General features: G+C 47.2%; 1 protein-coding gene across 1 annotated transcript in view; it reads right to left on the reverse strand.

Moving 5' to 3' along the window:
• Positions 1 to 9,412, reverse strand: part of LOC144129997 (uncharacterized) — a 48,095-nt gene extending 38,683 nt beyond the window's left edge. Inside the window, exons 1-4 of the mRNA XM_077664045.1 lie at positions 8,580 to 9,412; positions 3,483 to 3,638; positions 2,518 to 2,769; positions 490 to 683 (exon numbers count right to left, since the gene is read on the reverse strand). Of these exons, the coding sequence (XP_077520171.1) occupies positions 490 to 683; positions 2,518 to 2,769; positions 3,483 to 3,591 (555 nt within the window). The 5' untranslated portion in view covers positions 3,592 to 3,638; positions 8,580 to 9,412. The remainder of the gene's footprint in view (positions 1 to 489; positions 684 to 2,517; positions 2,770 to 3,482; positions 3,639 to 8,579) is intronic.
• Positions 9,413 to 14,696: the final 5,284 nt, after the last annotated feature.

Consider the following 14,696-nt stretch of genomic DNA (forward strand, 5'->3'; position numbering starts at 1 on the left):
ATGTTGGCCGCCAATTTGATAGGTGGATAATCTAAGAGGTAACGTCCATCCCCGGTAGCGTTGGCCAGGAATAGCGCCAAAATGTGTACTTCATTTAGCTCTCTTTTTATTGCCGCTACTATTACCACCATCATTAATTGTAGACGTTTTCCCACTGTGAATTTGATGGTTACCCTGCGCTAAGTAAGCGCAACTGCAGCTGTTTATTAACTGTGTGATCTGACGTGATTTATTATGCACTGCAGTCTGAGTATGGGGGCAGTTTTCTGAAAATTGCGGCTACAAAACGGAATCATACCATTGGGCGCTCGACGGCTCAAGATGCATGACATGACGGCCGCGGCACAAGTCCCCATTTCCCATGACATAATTTACGATCATGAATGCTTGGGAGTGAACAAGAAATAATACGGAAAGGAGACCCAAGGACGGCACTTTCTCGTGCCTTTGTTTTTTTTTCTTTGTGAATGTTTAGAAAGTCTATCTCACCTGCATCAGGTACAAAAGCTTGCTTATGAAGTATGGTGTGTACTGCGTAATGTGGTACACGCTCAGACCTTTGAAGTCGAGCACGAACACGACACCCCGGACCTGCACGTCTTGGTGAAGCAACAGCCACTCGACCTGAACCAGTCCGGCCCTGAAGAAGTCGTTGAGTGAGCATATGCGGCTGTTCCACGCACCTGAAACCGCAGAGAAACAGAATATGCAGACATTTATTAAACTTTTGCAACTGGACGTATAGCAAAAATTAAAAGAACATGTTTTTTGCAGCAAGCCTTGGGAACAAGCTCGGCAGTTAGTGTCGGCATGGAGAAAGTGTGCAACAATAGCGAAAGTATGAAAGACAAGACTGTATATCTGCTATCTCCTTAGGAAATGACAAGGCTTCTGAAGAATTTTTTCTTTAGTTCCCACCACACTGCAAAATTAGGTTGCTCTGTGTTTTAGTGGTAATTACATTTTGTCTGTACTTCAAAACTATCTCCACTTAAAATCTCAGGAATATTAAATCTTTTATTTCTCAATGCATACCGCATTGCAAGACCATGTTGCGTATGTGATATAGTAATTCCGTTGCGAGTGCACTTGAAACACCGCAACGACGACGATAGAGAAATGGTAAAAGAGCTATCGAAATGAATTCCGTTAATCTGCATGATGCTAACATGATTCCAAAAGTTTTTGGGAGCACCTTCAAGAGAGATCGCCTACTTGTTAATATCAAGCCTTCGTTACCTTTACTTCAGACATTAGTTGTATGAGCGCATGATGTTCGGCTGTGCCATAATCACCATCGCCTCATTTCTGAACTCGTCCATAGCGAATACCAAGCTGACCATCTGCGAATGCTTGTGGGGCTCCATATGGCATCTGCGGCTTTCGTTCAGGCACGGTTTGTCAAAGACAAGGATAAATTTAAATGATAACTTTCAGGCCATGAGAGAACTTAGTTTATAGAGGGTAAATTTATTATAAAGCGTACTTACCTTTACGCCTTGCAAGTCATTAATGCTCCATGTCCATTGTCGAAATAGACCGCGGTTCCGTTTCCAGTATACATGCGACTGTTTGCTCAATTGGCACCCGTTTTGAAGAAGCTCATAAGATGAAATCAGGCACCCACAATACCCATGGGCGCCGGTTGCACCATGCTGACAAACTTTGTTTGGTGCCATTTCTATTCCTTCCAATGGAAGTATTAAGTGGATCCTCTTGCGTATTAGCTGACATGCAAGTTTCTCGTGAATATGGTATTTCACACATATATAGCCTGCTCCTGACACTGACTTTGCCTTAAAAAAGAAAATGCCCAATCAAAACTCATGATGGTGCCGCATGCATGAATTCTCAAGCAGCTAGGGCTCTTGACCATTTTGTCCTATTCTGTCTCAACAAAGCGCATTTCTATTTCCACAGCGAGACTGTAGCGTAGTAGTGTACGAGGACACACAAAGAAGAAACGAACGACACGACCTGTGTCCTCGTCCCCTGCTGCGGTAGTGTCGCTATGATCATGCACTAACTAGCCCAAAACTTCACGTTGTTGATCTATTTTCATGAACTTGCGCCACCACCACAGCTCTTGCGTTACTCTCAAAAGCGCGCAAGCTCTTTAAGGTACCGCAGAATGGGAACTTTTTTGCTGTGCTGAAAAAAGAAACATTCAAGGTCGCTTATGAATGCTTTTAAGTCGTGACGAGACCGTGTCCTTTGTCGTAAACAGCCACAGTTATTCTCCCAGGGAGGTGCTTTGTTAAGTAATGTATACTCTCCTTGATACGTTATCCTCTTATTTCTTGAACCAAAGAACACCTAATAATCTCATTCCTTGCAACAAAGCAGCATCAATTATAAGTTTCTCCCTCCAACCCTCAACCAACTGTTCATGAACATAGGAACAATTTGGAATAAAACGCCAAGACTATCTTTAGTTTCTAACTTTGCTGAGCAATGAACTCCTCCAATGGCACCGTTAGACGTTCGCAGCCAGCAGGTTTGCGTTACACCTCTTACCTATTTTTAGCAGCACAACGCCCCTTCCTAACGAGTCCCTCATCCTTGACACGGTGACCAAGCGGTGTTTTCTACAGGCAGCGTCGTATGGAATCGCGTAAGGATTCAAGTTTTCGAACATCTCTGGCGTCTCCTGCTTGACACGGAAGTACTTCCGGATGGTTTTGGAGGCTTCTTCCACGTCATACTTCCGAGCACGGAGGAACTTCACCAGGAACTCCTCGTCAGTGGGACATTCCAGCCAGGGCTCCTCTGATTGAAGAGCGCGTCAAAAGGCGAAATTAGGCCAGATGTTAATGCAAGCCAATGATTTCTTACAAGTAGGGTCATGCTTTTAGACACTGTCTATGAATATTACAGGCTTCGCAAAGCCAGAGCTGAGATCAAGTTAATAACTAAGTCAGCTATTATATATCGTTTAACAACACTGCAGACCACGTTGTGTGCTAATATCGAGTAGTGCCTTCACAAGGCAACTGTACGTAAGATGAACTGGAGCTGAGCCTATTGATAGCGTGTGCCGTATGCATGCATCAGCTTGAAAGTTGTACAAAACAAAGAGAATTAAGCAACGCGCCGTGCGGTCGACGCTGAATAACAGCAGCTTTGCAGATGAAAACAATGGCATTCATAGCCGCAACAGGAGCAAAATAAAAAGGCTAAGAATAGTCTGCTGCCGAGTCTAGAAAAGTTCCCAGTGGAACTTTCCTTTCTCAGACAGAATTAAGAATTCGTCCACGATTATTTGCGGGCTTGCATCCGTATACCACCATCCTTGTCTTCACTGACAAACAAATATCTTTCAGGCTTCTTTGTGTCTACGTAACTTTCAAGCTGACTCCTAATGCAACTGCACGCTGTCAGTTCTGTGCGCATGATATTTTCATTTGTCTTCCGAAAAGGGACCGCGAAATTATGTTTTTCTTTAAGACTAGTAAAACAGTGATGTCGCTGTGAATACTTACCAGAAATGTACCGACGAAGTTGCTCGACGGACTTCATTATCACTTCGATATTTTCCCCCAGTTCACGGCTGGCCATTTCATCAAGTTCTGGTGTCATGTCGCCTACCATTTTGGTTGGAACGCCTCGGCTACTTGACACTGAAGAATGCGTTTTTCCTGCAACGACATGTGGGATATACAAGGTAAAACTTTGTGTGGTTCTGTTTCTATTTGTATATAATGCTGTGAAATTTAGATTATTGTCAGCCAGCCAACGCGAGATTTCTTGTCGCCGTACAGGGATGAGAGTGAAAAAAGAGCAAGGCTTATTGTCATGACGTCTGTATGCGGGTCACTGAAAATGCGACCGTGTCGGCAATCTCTTAAAAAAAAAAACAGAAGCTATCTTCTCTTTTATTCTGGGCGTTCCAACCAAAAAACCCTGTAATATACCTCTTTATTTATCTCTTCTCGTGCGTCAAAATAAAACTGATTAGCACCGACTAGGCCAGGCTATATCCTATGCCTGTGGCCTACGTCCTTAAGAGATGGCGCCCTGAATTATGAAAAACTATTACAACAACAAGGGCATGCGATTAATGACTAAATGAAGACTAGTCGTTCATTGTGAGTGACTAGTTAAACAATTATTGATGCGGGCCACATTTCTGCATCATAGGCATCACTCTAACTCTTTCGCACTCCAAACCAGAAAAAAAAGCGCAGGAGATTACGTTCACTACCTAGAGACGTGATTATCTGCTTCCTGCACATGAGAGGCGTGCGTGATTCAATATAAATGTTAGATCAAGTTTCCAGGACGCTTTCCGGAAGTACAGGGCACCGGGGCGCGCGTTATGAATGCTGACCATTACGGGCGCTACTTCCGGTACTGAGGCCCAGAAACAGGTTGCGCGTGAACGCATGGCGTTCTCGAACTCACGTATGCTGAGGTCGGCGCGCGATGGCTTGGTAATGTGTCGACCGTACAGTGTAGCCGAAGCGACCTCGTGAGGCGCCAGTCGTCACATCGAATTGCACGTTCGTCCTATCGCTCTATGAGGTGTCGTTAACACACTGACCTCTTTGCCGATGTACACTGTGCCACAGCCAAATGATTCCTGGCGCACGAAAAAAAAGACGAAGACAGAGAACGTACTACAAAGCGCCGTACTTCAACTAGTTTATTTTCACGCTATGCGCTACATTTCTACAGTGCAGCGCAAAAGCGCGCGCAGAAAAACTTCAAACAAACTATAGGCGATCCGTCGGGTTCCTCCTTGACAGAGACGATGAACTATGTGCAATACGAGGCACCTTCATAAACTGAACACAAACACATTACCCGACAATCGAACTAGAATACACGGGAATGGGCATCCTCGGAGCAATCGTTACTGCGTCATTAAGGAGGAACAAGATGTATCACTTATACAAGGTATGTTTGTAGTTTTTTTGCGCGCGCTTTTGCGCTGCACTGTATAAATGTAGCGCTTCGCGCGAAAATAAACTAGTTGAAGTACGGCGCTTTGTGGTGCGTTCTCTGTCTGTCTTCGTCTTTTTTGTGCTCCGGAAATCATTTGGTATGTATAACCGACTAGCCCACCAGTTCGTCCTGAGCAGACTGTGCCACAAGTGAAGGGGATTACACAACCCACCGCCACTGCGCCTCTGCGATTCGCACTGCACGTTCCTTTTCACAGCCGCAGGATTTGATTTATTAGCAATCTTGGGGTGTAGGCACGAGCTTTATATTGTATATAACTGGCATGACGTACATTCTGAGCACGTTTTACAGGTTGCGAGCAACCCTGTGGTATAACGGAGCAATTCATCACTTTTATTTTTCTGCGTTTTCTAAACGCAGCTGTTTAGAGCCGACTGTACCACTAGCTTATCGCCCTAAGAATCCTTCAAATCAGGTAATCATTGCTAGTCATAGACATCGAAGTTGTCGTTATACAGTGTTACGCAATCCACTTTTTCCTGCGATGTGCCCACATGCAGGTGACCGAACATCGTTGATACGATGACCTTCGGACGAACTAGACGAGCTACAGCTTAAAGGAAAAACGCACCACCCATAGGGCAGCGCAGTAGCGTAGCTTGTCTCCCCACGCACAAGAAAAAGAATGCCTCACGGCGTAAACAGTTGCATATTACGAGGGCGGTGCCTTCATCGACTGCATAAACAGGGCGGCATTACGCATGGCTGTGCAGATCGCGGAGTTCGACAACACCTCTCCCGGGGGGAAGAAGGGGGGGGGGGGGGTGAAAATGCCTTGCGCGAACAGCTCTGCGAAAGTGAAATCCTCTCGCTGCAAGGCCTCTCCCTGACCGCGTAACGGTTGTGAAAGTGATTCCGCGCGCTTCCAGGCCTGGCTATAGGGTTTAGACATATAGGACATAACGTTACACCTTAGAAACAGGCTTGCGTTCGGCCTAGTGAAAAGACAGCACTAGATTCAAGCGTGCCCAGGTTTGTCAACAGTAATTTAAAAGTGCGCAGTCACCACTGCTTTCATGGAGTTCTTTAGTAAGCTGTGATGTGGCTCTTCTGCGCGTCGTTTAGATTTAAAAAGGCTACTGGCACTGTCTGCTTCGGGCACTAGATTTTCTGTCGTTTGTATGTATGAAGTGTAGCGCATTCCCTTTTGCTTTCGCGCGTTGGTTGTCCAGTAACAAGGGTCCCTGTGGAATCAATGTAGTACCTGAGGGATACTTGTTGTTACATCATCTTTCCCACGTAAAAGGGGGCCTCTTCATTGAGCTCGCTAACTTGACTTCACTAAATATAAGCGTGAAGCGTCATACTTTAATTATTAATTATTACAAAAATGTGCTTGTACGACATATATGAGATATGCCTAGATTTATGGCCGATGCAGCCTGCAACAAGCATTAGCATCAACGGCTGCGACTGATACGAGCTAATGCTTCGTGTCAGCGTTCAAGATGCCAACGTTAGAACCGTACCAGATGCCAGAACCTTTTTTCAATGCTTTTTCTCAAATAACAGCCAACAAATTCTTGCGTCAATGAGCTCTTCCTTCTCCCACCACAGAAAAAAAGTCCATTTTACTTGAAACCAATTCTCGACCGTTGCCCTCGAAAACTCTTCGCGACCCACGAAATGCCTGACCTCTGCGTTTCCAAGGTAAGTGGCCTACACATTTTTACGCCTGAGAATTTTTGAAACTTGAATTTTTCCCTACCTGCAAAATTTGTCCACAACCCTGATGAAAAATGGTTTAGTAGACTGCTGAGCTCCATCATTTTTTTTTGTTTAAAAAATCTCAAGTGAAATGCAATGGACACTTTTCGCTTTCATGTTTAAAGTAAATGATTTTTTTTTCTTATTTCTATAATATGAAAGACCTGGTAACCGTTGTTTGAACAGCTTAAAAGTTGAGTACCCACCCCATTCGTTAGGGATACACGCGATAACTTGAAGATAACGACATGTTTTAAACATGCCGTATCGCGCACTTTACAGCGATTAGCTGTACCCACGCTTCTTCATCCCATGTGCTCAGGCCTCCAACACTAAGTGACTCATTAACAAATACATTGTGCTTTGACTGTATACCCGTGGTACAGCAGTGGAACGGGGAGTCCACCTCTTTGGACTCATCTACTATCTGTTGTAAGTGCAGACTTTATGGCCACCGTGTGAAGGATTTTATCAGGAACGAAGCCCAACAATCAGTATGCGAAGGCCGGAGGTCTGGCGAGTTCGGCCTAATACCACGATAGTATATTTCGAGCCAGTCTCGTCAAGTTCTCTTCTTTTGTTTGTTTTCATGTTCGATTTAAAAGTTTCTTCTTTGCCTAGTTGATTATTTAACAACCACGGTGTCAAACAATAATAAAAAATATGATAACTGCTAAATTATGCGACCTATCACATCCATCTTAGGAACCTACGTCCAGAAATTCGTTACCACCATCTGCAAATCGGGAAATCAGTATGTCGGAAATTTGGGACGCTAGGAATTTGCTCTTTTGTTCATGCAACTAGCGCATGTTATTGGTGCGAAAGCACTGACTGCTCCACACGTGCCAACACGCAGCAAGAACCATGTCTTGTCTTGTCGGGTAAGTTCGGGAATGTTCGGAGGAGCGTCGCGACAGCTGTAGCCGATGGGAGTAGAAGAAGAAGGCAAGTGCAGCCAATAGGAGGAAGCTCGGGAATGTTCGAAGCAGCGTCATGCCAGCTGTTGCCAATGGGAGGAGTAGGACAAGAGGCAGAGAATGAACGCATGCTTTCGGATGTCTGCTCAGTTTAACGAAGTCAAAACTCCACTAATTTTTAATAGCAGCCAACATGCAGGGCGCAGTCTTGGATGAAAACCTTAAGAGCAGTTGTTGTTCTTTAAACGCACATGCAGCTGGTATTTCCACCTATTAGAAGACAATTTATTCACTATTGTGAAATGACTTGCACCTTGTCACAGGGATAATGTGGCATAAGTGTGTTGTTCACTCAAGCGTTCCTTGCTAGTTTTACAAAGAACGAACTCAGAATGCCATGGCTTGGTCCCTGCCCTCGCCATCCTTGATTTGCAGCATGCATTCAGTAAATTGCGTCATTTGTAAAAAAAAAAAGTGCATGAAGACAGGATAGAAATCTACAATATAAGAATAATGAAACATCGCGGGAAGAGAACGACAGAAGAAGGGAAGACCATGAACTAATAACCAAATTACCAGCCCTGAAAAGCGTGTTTTCCAGAGAATTACCGCATTCGGTCTCTTTTTTCTCCAACTAAACTTCTAAAAAAAGTATTCCGCATAAGATACCGCGCCTGCGACCGATACTTGATGATTGAAAACGAAATTTAATAATTGCAGGTATTCTAACTCTGCTATGTAGGTTGTCATCCGACGTATCAATATCTAGACAACTTGGCGCACCTTGCTCCCACTCGTCCTCCCGCCCAAACATGCTAAACGTAATGACACGTTTTAGCACAGCCTTCAACACGGTTTGTTGACGGTATCATTGCAGTCCATATGGACGGGACTTATTTTAAACGGCGTACCCCTACAGAATCCGATTAGAAATACGGCTACCGATACAAAAGATATCGGTCCCCCAAAAGACTGCCCGCTCACCTCTGAACGACGTCTTCCTGGAGGTTTCCTGCTTGAAGTGGCCGACTAGGTGCACTCAGGTACGCTTCGCAGTACGCCAGTTCCGCTATCCTCTCGTAGTGGTCGAGTCGCCGAGCAGCAATGCAACTTCCGGTTTCGTGCAGCAAGGGGCCGGAAGAGGGTCGGTAACAGCTGGCTCCAAAGTGTCGCTCTTGAAATTCAGGCGTGTTAACAGTATCGGCTACTATGTTCCACAACACGAATGGCCCTGGGCTTGTCTCCTAATCCGCTCATCTGTGCATACGGTGTTACGTACTCAGCAACGAACAGGATAGTCTGCCACTAAACGGTTCCTCGTCCGACAGGCAAACTTCCGTCGAGCGCACGCTTGCCGGACGGCGGACTCATTTCGTAACCCCCCTGGCCACGTAGGAAGGGAAAGGAGCGGTGGCCCACTCACTTTCACTGATGCGCGGTCTCATTAGATCGGTGCAGCGTTGCCAAAGCTACGAGGTGCGCTCGTGTAGTCACTCTACCAGAGTGGGCAGTAGAAGAAAGGCCAAGTTATGCCGCAGCTTTGCACGGGGGCGCCGAATGATAATCTCTCACATGCGCACCCCACACACCGGCCTCATGAATGCGCCAACTTGAAGATCCCTTGCATTTTTTGCATGGAAACATCACGGCAGACGGGACCAAGAAAGGAAGACACATACACGGGCGCTGATTATCAGCTGAAAGAAATTTATTGCAGCAACTAGCCCGGCTTACTCCTTTGCTGGATTCAAGATCCGGCTGGCTGACGTGACAACAGTTGTCTCGTTACTGACGGTGGCCGCTTCTCAGCCCACACGTTCTTTCTGGCTGGGACCATTTGGGGCAACGTGGCCTTTGTATTGGCTTTTCCATTGCCCTTGGACATCAGACCTACGCGAGTTTTCTGCCTTCGCCTTGCTACGATGTAATCGCCATTGAACTCTGAGGATGCCCCTCATACAACTGTATACCTGTAGAACACGCGAGAAACGCATCAGCGGCAAGAGCCACTTCCCGTGTTCCTCGACAGCTGGAAAAACGCATGCGCCAGAACCTAAGGACTTTCTATTAAAAACTCTTAGCTACTCACTTCTGGCACCAATGTTGTGTCGTTCGAGGGCTTCATTTGTGTTTATACCTTCCGGGCCTCGTCCAAAACTTGCTCGTATTTGTCATTGACTCCGTTCAGCTCATGGGCATAGCTTAACCCACGAAGTAGTTAAGCTTTCTCGTGTTCATGGACAGCCGGCGCCGCGTAGGGTCACGCGTACGAGGCTCCGAGTTAACCACCCCCCCCCCCCCCCCCCGCGAATAAGTTTTGATTAAAATGTGCGAATTCACCCTTTTCTTCGGTATAAGCTACAGCTCTCCTGGAGGGCCAGGGCTCGACCTAGCATCTATAGCGCTGCACAGATGAAATGGGAAAGAGAGAAAGAGAGAGAGAGCGAAGAGAACTGTTTTCTTTCCGCGGTGGCCCCACGGCGAAGGCGTCGTGCCGCAACAAACAAAGCGGCTTTTCCGGTTTCCCGTTACCTGGCTCCCTTTCGCCCTCTCTCTTTTTTCTGGCACAACGGCATCGAATCTAGTCGTTCCGTCTCTTCTCCGAGGGCTCACGGCGTACCTATAGCGCCCAGCAGCTTTGACCCGTCACAATGGTCGCATTTCGGGAAACGCCGAAGGCTGTTCGAACACTTTGAAGCGGCCGCGCTTATTACGCGTTGTTTCGCGTCTTCCGTACGGTTATAACGTGATGCGTCCTCGCTTGATCTAGCAAGGCCAGCATGAAGGCTGGTTTCTTCAGTCTAGTCGCTTACTTCTCTCTCTCTCTCTCTCTCTCTCTCTCTATATATATATATATATATATATATATATATATATATATATATATATATATATATATATATATATATATATATATATATATATATATATATATATATATATATATATATATATATATATATATTGTAGTGTGGTAATCTTCATCGATATAACCACTGACATGCGTCGCGTGCTGCCGCTCTCAAGGACGAAGAAGTTGTTCGCTGCCTTGCTCTTTCGCCACGCCTGACGCTTCGCTGCGAGTCTCCCCTGAGCGGCTGGAATCATCTGGGTTCACCGAATAAACACACCCCTACAATTGGTGCAGGTGCTGGGTACGTTCCCGTCCACCCTGGAACTAAGAAGCCGCACGTTACCCTCTGCTTCCAGCATGCCGGATGACACTGCCACGACATCGTCGCCCCTCCCAACCACCGTGCTGTGTTCTGGAGCTCTACGGCAGCGTGATCCGTGCTTCTTCAGTGGCACAGCCGACCAGGACGTCGACGATTGGTTGGCGGCATATGAGCGCGTCAGTAGCTACAACAGATGGGACGACGCTATCAAGCTAAGCAATGTAATCTTTTATCTGACTGACGTGGCGAACCTCTGGTTTCGCAACCATGAGGCAGACCTGCCATCTTGGTCTGCATTTAAAAAGAATTTTGCAGAAGTGTTCGGCCGCCCTGCAGTTCGCAAGCTCCGGGCAGAACAACGCTTGCGTGAGCGCACTCAGCAAGTCGATGAGTCGTTCACTAGTTATATAGAGGACATCGTGGACCTATGCAAGCGTGTCGATCCGCTAATGACTGAAGCGGATAAGATCGAGAACATCATGAAAGGCATCTCTGACGACGCGTGCCAAATGCTCTGGGTAAAAAATCCTGCCACGGTGAGTGACGTGATCAAGCTTTGCCAGAGCTACGACGTGCTTCGTAAGAAGCGCGCTTCTACCCGGCGGTCCGGTGTTAGAGACGACGCCATCTCTACACTTGCGCTGGGCGGTTCTATCCCATCAGAGGACAGCCCTTTACTTCAGCAAATCAAAGCCTTCGTTCGAGAAGAGGTCGCCCGCCAGCTATCGCTGGTCCCTCAGTTACAGGATAGTGGCCGCCTTGTTCCTGACATGGCTCCGTCTTTGGCCCCTACCATACGGCGTGCCGTTCAAGATCACATCGCTGACGTTCTTCCTCCCAGCTCCATGCTCCCGCCCAGCCCTGTGCTGCCGCCCAGCCCCGTGCCAGCGCAAGTAACGGCACCACTGACTTACGCCCAAGTTGCGGCCAGGCCGCTCATGCCATCAGCATCTCTTTCCTACCAGGCCGCTCCTTCCAACCTTCCTTCGCCTTTGCCTGGGTCTGCATTCCATGTCCCTATTCCAAGGGTACGCCAACGCCCTACGAACCCTTGGCGTACCGCGGACAACCGACCAATCTGCTACTCTTGCGGGCTGCCGGGCCATGTCGCACGCCTTTGCCGACTTTTCTTCTCACCTTCTCCGCCTAAAGGATGTCCTCACGTGTCTCGCCGGCGCTGGGCTTCAGTTGAATTTGAAGAAGTGCCACTTTGCCGCTCGAAAACTCACAATTTTAGGCCACGTAGTTTCTAAGGACGGCATTCTTCCCGACCCCACCAAACTTCGCGCAGTTGCAGAGTTCCCGAAGCCAACCTCCCTGAAGCAGCTTCGGAGCTTTATCGGCCTCTGCTCCTACTTTCGACGTTTCATCTTGAACTTCGCCTCTATCATCGCTCCTCTGACCCAGCTCCTTGCCGGCAGCTCCGACCTTTCCGCCTGGACTCCAGCCTGCGATAAAGCCTTTGACACTTTACGCCGCCTTTTGGTTTCGCCGCCCATTCTACGCCACTTTGATCCGGCTGCGCCTACGGAGATCCACACTGATGCCAGCGGTATTGGGCTTGGTGCCGTCCTTACCCAACGTAAGCCTGGTTACAGCGAGTATGTTGTGGCATACGCCAGCCGAACATTGACAAAGGCAGAATCTAATTATTCAGTCACAGAAAGGGAATGTTTGGCCATTATTTGGGCTATCGGAAAATTTCGTCCTTATGTGTATGGTCGACCGTTTTACGTTGTGACCGATCACCACGCTTTGTGCTGGCTTGCCTCTCTGAAAGACCCATCCGGTCGCCTTGCTCGCTGGGCTCTTCGTCTCCAGGAGTTTGACATTCATGTCATTTATCGATCAGGGCTGAAGCATACGGACGCGGATGCTCTTTCCCGCTCGCCATTGCCTAGAGATAATTCGTCTGACCACGTCTGTGCCTACGATATGTCGACTCTTACAACTATCGACATGGCTACCGAGCAGCGGAATGACCCCTGGATCAATGCACTTTTGAATTTTCTCTCAAGTCCTACTCCCGGTCATTCCTCCAAAGCGCTCGTCCGCCAAGCACACCACTTCTCCATTCGTGACGGTCTTCTCTATCGCCGCAATTATTTGCTTGATGGACGGAAGTGGCTTCTAGTCATCCCGCGTCATCTCCGCGCCGACATTTGTGCTGCGTACCATGGTGACCCACAATGTGCTCACGGTGGCGTATTGAAAACCTACACACGCCTACGTCTGCGATTTTACTGGCGTGGAATGTACCGCTTCGTAAGACATTTCGTGCGCGCTTGCGAATCTTGTCAACGCCGAAAAACTCCTCAGAAGTCCTCTGTTTCGTTGCAGCCGTTACCCTGCCCTGCTCGTCCGTTTGACCGCGTTGGCATAGATCTCTATGGCCCTCTTCCGACTACTCCTGCTGGAAACCGGTGGATTATTGTGGCAGTAGACCATCTGACTCGCTACACTGAAACATCACCGTTACCCTCTGCCTCTGCAAGAGACGTTGCTTTGTTCATTCTCAACAACTTGATTCTTCGCCACGGGACTCCGAAGGAACTGCTCAGTGACCGCGGACGCGTTTTCTTGTGCGACGCTCTCGAGGCCCTACTGAAAGAATGTCGCATCATTCATCGCACCGCTACTTCTTACCACCCTCAGACGAATGGCCTGACAGAACGCTTCAACCGTACTCTGAGTGACATGCTGGCCATGTACGTCAACGACGCTCATTCCAACTGGGACCACGTTCTTCCCTTCGTAACCTACGCGTACAACACTGCGATACAGACCACCACTGGATTCTCTCCCTTTTTTCTTCTTTACGGGCGCGAGCCAACCTGCACAATGGACGCGCTTTTTCCCTACCGCCCTGATGTTTCTGAATCGACGCCACTCTCGGACGCCGCCCAGTATGCAGAAGAATGCCGTCAGCTCGCTCGTTCGCTCACAAAGGAAAATCAATGGCAACAAAAACACCATCGTGACACTGGTGAGGCGCCTTCATATGCGCCCAACTCCCTGGTGTGGCTCTGGGTTCCTGCCACAACCGCCGGCCTGTCAAAGAAGCTTCTTGCTCGGTATCACGGTCCATACCGAGTGCTTCAAAAAACATCTCCTGTGAACTACGTAGTTGAGCCCGTTACGCCATCTGCGGACTTGCGTCGCCGTGGACGCGAAATAGTTCATGTGGACCGAATCAAGCCCTACTACGATCCGTCTGTCCTTTCGGCACCATGAGTCGCCAGGATGGCTCCTTCTCTGCCCGGGGGGGAAACTGTAGTGTGGTAATCTTCATCGATATAACCACTGACATGCGTCGCGTGCTGCCGCTCTCAAGGACGAAGAAGTTGTTCGCTGCCTTGCTCTTTCGCCACGCCTGACGCTTCGCTGCGAGTCTCCCCTGAGCGGCTGGAATCATCTGGGTTCACCGAATAAACACACCCCTACAATATATATATATATATATATATATATATATATATAATATAAAGTCACCAAGAATTGAAGAAACATAACAGGATTTAATACACGACGTTTCGGCTGGAGGACCAGCCTTTTTCAAGTGTCCTCCAGCCGAAACGTCGTGAATTAAATCCTGTTATGTTTCTTCAATTTTTGGGGATTTTATATTATACTGACCAAATCAGCTGCCAGAAATCACTTTTGGTATATATATATATATATATATATATATATATATATATATATATATATATATATATATATATATATATATATATATATATATATATATATATATATATATATATATATATATATATATATATATATTACAGGGGTGAAAATCAGCTAGGAAGCAAGTTCTTCGATGCCACTGTCAAAACACTGCATTTGTTTATTTGTCAGTTAGTCGTTTCCAGCCACAAACTTTAATCTTCTAAGCTTCGCGCTGAATCCCGCTTTACTG

Source organism: Amblyomma americanum, chromosome 4 (genome assembly GCF_052857255.1).
Source record: "Amblyomma americanum isolate KBUSLIRL-KWMA chromosome 4, ASM5285725v1, whole genome shotgun sequence".
NCBI lineage: Eukaryota > Metazoa > Arthropoda > Arachnida > Ixodida > Ixodidae > Amblyomma > Amblyomma americanum.